Genomic DNA, 6736 nt, shown 5'->3' on the forward strand with positions numbered 1-6736 from the left:
CTTCGATTTTGTTTCTATCAATAATTGTTCATTTTCTCTCGTTATTCCATCAATTTCTCTGTTAAGTTTTGTATACATAATCATGCTTCTCAAAGTGGCACCTGCGTTTGCCTTGTTGAACATCCATGGTGAAAATTTGAGTCCAATGTTACCAATTTATTCACATGGATCTGTTTTGAAGAATTTTTCAGCAAAAAGCGAAAATGGATTGGTAGTATGTGCTTCAAAGGGTTGGAGCAGCAAACCCGATTGTTGTTTTCGAGCCCTTTGAAGAGGTGAAGAAAGAGCTTATGCTTATACCTACTGTTCTTCAAGTTTCTCTTGCTAGACACAAGTATTTTGATCAATCTGAAACTGCTATTAATGAACAAATCAAGTGGGTTTTTAGTATTTCTAAGCTTTATCCATTTTATTTTTTTTGCTCTTGTTTGATGTTTTGTTTTTTAAACAAATTATTGTTTTCCTAGTATTGATTGTGTAGTTTCTTATCCTTCGATTTATGTTGCTTTGTGTTGTTTCTTGTACTTTAACAATAACATACACACGCACACCTTAGCACTCTAAGTAGCCGAGGGTCTAGCACATGCACCCCCTTAAGTAACATATATTTATAAAAAAAAATAACTTAAATAAACATTTTATAGTGAAAGTGATTTTACAATATAAATTATTTTTAATTTAAATCAACTTTAGAATTTAAAATTTTTTTAAATCAATTTATTATGGTGTTAACAGTTTTAAGGATATTTCAGTCATTTTGACAGAAAATAAGTGTTTAACAGCACTTATTTGCCAAACACATCAACAACGTATTTTCAGCATAAACACTTTTATTCAAACACTCAACTGCTTATTTATAAAAATAACTTTCAGCACTTAAAAATTCTAAAAGTACTTCATACATAAAAGTGACTTTTTTAAGCCCATCCAAACGGGCTTTTAGTCATTTTGACATTTCAATTACTTTGACGAAAAGTAAATTAAATCCCCAAATCGGGTAATGAAAAGGAAAAAAAAAGCAACACACTTTCTTTAAAATACAGATAAAGAGTATTATTTAATTGACACTTGATACTGCACGAAAAATAGAATAATTATCAAAGCTATTGGAGTAATTAACTAAAGAGGGAAATAACTAATACTAGGGGACTTAATTATTTTCTTTTCCTAATGGATTTTCTTTTTTTGTTTTTACTTCTGGACAATTGGATTAATTAGTACAGATTAATATATATAATATATAATTAAAAACATGAATTTTACAATACCACATGAGTTATGACACCGACTTCCACAAGCCTAGGAACAAGTCGACCACTCAAGTGAAGTGCGACGAGGCTCTCTAGTCCACCGACACGTGTCCCTCCAATGAAGACCGCCGGAGCTTCGCCGGCGGCACCAGGAATAATCTGATGATCATCACCGGTGGTCGGGAGAGAAGCGATCTCTTCCTCCTCTAGCTCAATTACAGTTGGATGAACACCTATAGCAGATAGCAATTTCTTCATGACGTGGCACATGCAACAAGAGGAACGCGTGAAGATGACGATAGGGTTTTCGGAGATGAGACGTTGAATTCTCATCTCCGTAGACTCTGTGATGTCGATGGCGAGCGGAGAATTGGTTGTCGGAGTCAATTCTAGCCGCACGCCACCTTGATGACCATAGAAGTTGTTGCCTCTCATCATGAACAAAGGGAGATAAAAGAAGGATTGAATTAGGGAGAAAAGGGGAAGGGAGAAGAGATATTATATAAATGGGAAGGTGGCAATAATGTTACATCACAAAGTAACATACTACGTAAGTTGTGCTGTGTTTATGGGAATTGCCACAACCTGGCCCCCTCTCCCAACCCCGGCCTTAGAGTGGGGTAGTAGGTTATGAGAATCTCATATGACTCGCCCGAGAGGGGAAGTGAGAATGAGGTGCTACTACACGACAAAAGAGAAACATCTCAATCATTTATTACCTTTTCTTTTAAAGATAAAAACACATTTAAACAATTCTTATTTTTTTAGTTACATATTTAATCTATCACTTACTAATTTGAAAAATATATTTTTTCTTTTATTTCACTCTCATCATAGTATGTGTATTACACTCTCTTTTTCATTAAAAAAAAATATCGCATCATGCTCCACATAGACTAAACATTTCACTTTGATAAAAATTAAATAAATTATTAGAAGTTAAATTAAAGATTAATTATTATCATTCGAAAAAAAATTATAAAATATTTTTCTTATCACACTCCACCACTTTCTCTCACCATATCCCCTACACTACCCATTTTTTACTTTTAAATTTCTTTTATAATTTTTAAAAAAATTAAATTCTTACTTCATCCCTTTTCTTCAAATAATAATTTAGATATTATTTTAATTTTTAAAATATAATTTTTATTTCTGTTATATTTGATACGCAAGTAGAAAAAAATATATGTAAATATCTAACTCAAAACAAAAAAAATATAAAAAAATAAAAATAAATTAAGAGCGAAGGGTTAGATGGGGTGGTATAATTTTTATTTTTCTTAAAATATAAAAATAATAATATTTTTTTAAGAATGAGTGGGGGGGGGGGGGAGTGGGTGGGTATGGGTTTTTTTAAAAATATTTTATATAAGAAATTTTAAAAAATAAAAAGACGGTGATTGTTGGGGGGGGGGGGGGGTTATAGCTGGGCATAAAATACCGAAAACTAAATTACCGAACCGAACCGGCTATTTTGATATTTCGATATTCGGTAATTCGGTTCGGTATTCGGTACTGAAATATAAAATTTGATATTTCAGTTTCGGTATTTTGGTTTCGATATTCGAAAATAACGAATACCGATTTTTTTTAATTATTAATACAAAAAAACTGGAAAAAAAAAAGAAAAATTACCAATAAGAGAAGAGTTTAGTAAGGGGAAACTATCCCATTTTTTTATTTTTCTTACCATTTTCATTTCAACTTTTTCACATTTACAACATACTATATGCACACTTTCAAACACGTATATTATGGATAACTGCTAAAATTTAAATTCATGTACATGTAAAAATTATAAATTCTAATTTCAAATTTATGTAATTTGTTAAAAAATCTATTTCACTTTGCATGATTCACCACGTCAGTTATCTACATAAATTGTTTTGTAGTTACATTGAAAACGAAAGATTCCAATTCTTTCATATCTTTGCAGGAATTAATTAATAATTAGTGCAGTGATGTAGAGTTTTTGGATAATTCAAAGAAAAATATATGTATAAAAATTATGTGTGATATATTATAGATTTTTGTTTTCACTCTTTTTCATCTTTTTTATTACATGGTAATATTTTTTTATTCTGTATCTATTCATAAATTATTTTCTCTTTGTTTACGATGTATCATTTCTCCTCCGTAGAATGTAGCTTCAGAGCAATTTCGGTTTCGATATTCAATAAGTTAAAATGCATATATTACTTAATTATGGTGTAGTAATAAAAATGTAAGTTAAGATATGTATTCTTTAGGTTAATATAAATATTAAATGCGGATAAATTTTTATTATACATTAACTATTATAAAAATATGGTATTATCGAATACCGTACCGAATCGAAGTTTGATTTATCGATTATCGAATTACCGAACCGAAGTTTGAAAGTTCGATATTTGGTATATACTTTGAATTATCGATTACTGAATTACCGAATTCGAACTTTGAAAATACCGAACCGAATATCGAACGCCCAACCCTAGGGAGGAGGGAGGTGTGGGTGAGAAAAATATTTTAGATTTTATCTTTCTAAAAAATAATTTCTTTTTTGGGGGATAAAAATACTTTAGTCTTTAACCTTTAATAAATATTAATAGTTTATTTAAGTTTTTTCAAGGTATAATATTTTATTCATGTAGAACGTCATGTGACAAGGTTTTTGCAAAAAATAGAGAAAGTAGAGAGATTGTATTATACACACCACTGATGTATGTTTCTCAAACTAATAAGTGATAGTTTAGATATGAAATTCACAATTTCAATAGTTTAGATATGAAGCTCAAAAAAATGAATACTTTAAATGTGTTTTTGACAGTTATCTTTTTCTTTTAGGTTACTTATTCAATTCTAAACAATGATTTAGTAGTACAATTTAAAGAGATTCAAAATTAGAAATTCTCACTCAATTTGTTTAATTTACAGTGTTTGAATTCTGATTTTTATATTTATTATTCAAAATAAAACTATTAAATTTAGATGAACTCACAAATCCTTAACTACAATATTCTTTTGATTCACTTTCATATTTATTGTTTCTTTAATCTTGTTCACATTAATTAACATTTCATCAAATTCATTATACTCACTTACCATATTGTTTTGATTCACTTCCAGATTTATTATTTGAGTTTTTGGCCAAAAATATTTTAAAAATACACTCCAAACTTAAATCACATTCTTAAAATAATTTTTTTGATGAAAACATCCTTCAAATATTTAAAAGTTAACAATTTTCATCCTTCAGTTAGATATCGTCAAAAAATTAAGGGATCCTACAAAAACATGTGCAATTCATGTGAACAAAATTTTTTTCTGCATAATTCGTTACCTTCTATAAAAAGCTCCTGAAAAAAAGAATATTAAAATTTGTGGACACCATTGCTTGCTAAAACAAAAAATGTAAGAAAGGTGCGAGGATACGTGATCTGCTTTTCTTCTCTTTTACCAACGGAAAGAAGATGGAGTTTAATTATCTTCACTTGTTTTAAAGTCAAATTGTAGTTAGATCAATAATTTTTCGGTGCAATCTGATATTAAGGTGATCAAAATTTTATTTATGTTTATCATTCGAGTTTTTAATCAAAATTCTGATTATGTCTCGCATTTGAGTTTCATTCTCCATTGTTAGAAGTGAAAGTCTCCTACAAACACCGCTTAAGCAGATTCAGTTGAGAAGAAACATATTTCAAATGGTAATTTTTTAATATTAAATCACATGAAAAATAAATGAAAAAAACTGTGAATTAAAGGATTTTGCATGATGCCAAACTCAATTGCCTAAAAGGTTCACGATAATATTTTTGGCGTATTTTAGAATAATAAATACAAATAGGTGATTTGATTTTTGTAGGATCTGTTAGTTTTCTGAAAAATTCTAGTAGAAAAATAAAAATTGTTAAATTTTAAATATTTGGAGAATGTTTTCTGCTAAGAATAATATTTTAGATATGTAATCTATGCTTGGAGTATAGTTTAAGATTGATTTTGGCCAAAAACTCTTTATTATTTCTTTTATCTTGTTCACATTAATTTATAAGTATGTTATAGTGTACAAATCACATATTTTGATCATCTCAGTTTTTATATCCTTGATGATCCATTTCTATAAATTCAACTATATTGTTTTAACGGCAAACAAAGTTGTTCATTTTATCCATTTCAAAAATGTCCAATGCAGCGTGCAATTTTCCGTTCTATAAGTCCCAACCATTTCCATCTTCTAAAAACTGATTCTTAATATATCTTGATATTATTTTATTTTCCAAATTGAAGGAAATTCTCTGTTTGAAAATCTTTTATTGAAATTCATGTTTATATAATAAAAATATTATTTAAGTTGCAGTGTATCAGAAAAATAAACTGAATATTACATTTTGGAACTGGACTCTATTTCAACATGATAGTCACGTTACACCCACTCACGCAGAAGTAGCTTTTATATAGTCAAATATCATTGGTTAGGTTCAGCGGCGGAGCCACATGCACTCGAGGGGTGTCGATCGATACTCCTTCATCGAAAAATTACACTGTATAGCTAAATAAAAATATATATATTTTTATATATATTGACACTCCTTGACTTCTACGCCATTTAGCTTCTTTATATTTTGACACTCTTTAACTTCTTTATATTTTAATACTTTTTAGTTGAAATTCTGACTTCACCATTGAACTTAGGTTAATACATTTCTATATATGAACAGTAATTGTAACATCTCTGTTATTTTTACAAACAGTTTTTGCATTTTCCTAGAGAACATGTCACGTTATTCTGTCTATTTGCATAGAGTCCACTTGTTTAAGATTAATAAAGTTGACCTCATGGCCATGCAGTGGCCATGCAGAGGGATTTAAACGCCAAGAGATCCAAAAAGAAATTTTATATATATATACCTCCTAGAACTTGTGACACTTTTCACTTTCCCCATTTAAACTAAATGAATTTGAAAAGCATTCTAGTAAAATTTATTCTATTATCAATGTAACATGATATAAATAGTAGAGTAAATATGGCTCATTATCTGGTAAAGTCATGCAAATTCTTAATTATTTTAGTAAAAATATCTATATATGTTTTTGACAATTTTACAATTTTAATTTTTCTCATGACATATTTAAAATTATTAGATTAAATAATTTTTTGAACATTTTATATATTTTATATTTAGGATCATAAAATTCAAAAGTCTATTTTTATTTTTAAATTTTTGTATCAAGTCAAAATCAGATAAAATATTACGTTTACTTTTACTTGTCCATTATTTTTGAAATACATTTTTATTTTTACTTGTTAATTTTAACATATCAAAAAAAGATAATTATTTTTTTTCATAAAAAAATTTATTACTTATTTTTCAAATCATAATACTAAATATCAATTAATAAAAATAATATTATAAACTAACTATTCAGTCATTATTTTTTTAAAAAATAGTCAAGTTCAAAAATTATAAGAAAAAGTGAACGGGATAGTAAAACGAAAGTAGTAG

General features: G+C 28.1%; 1 protein-coding gene across 1 annotated transcript; it reads right to left on the reverse strand.

The window, feature by feature from the left end:
- Nucleotides 1-1014: 1014 nt before the first annotated feature.
- Nucleotides 1015-1800, reverse strand: LOC129888324 (glutaredoxin-C6). Its single transcript, XM_055963322.1, has one exon. The coding sequence runs from the start codon at nt 1686-1688 to the stop codon at nt 1260-1262; it is 429 nt and encodes a 142-aa protein (XP_055819297.1). The 5' UTR covers nt 1689-1800; the 3' UTR covers nt 1015-1259.
- Nucleotides 1801-6736: the final 4936 nt, after the last annotated feature.

The sequence above is a fragment of the Solanum dulcamara genome, chromosome 5 (assembly GCF_947179165.1).
Source record: "Solanum dulcamara chromosome 5, daSolDulc1.2, whole genome shotgun sequence".
NCBI lineage: Eukaryota > Viridiplantae > Streptophyta > Magnoliopsida > Solanales > Solanaceae > Solanum > Solanum dulcamara.

Excerpts from the sequence above, each read along its gene's own strand:
- LOC129888324 (XM_055963322.1), bottom strand. The coding sequence starts at position 1,688 with ATGATGAGAGGCAACAACTTCTATGGTCATCAAGGTGGCGTGCGGCTA.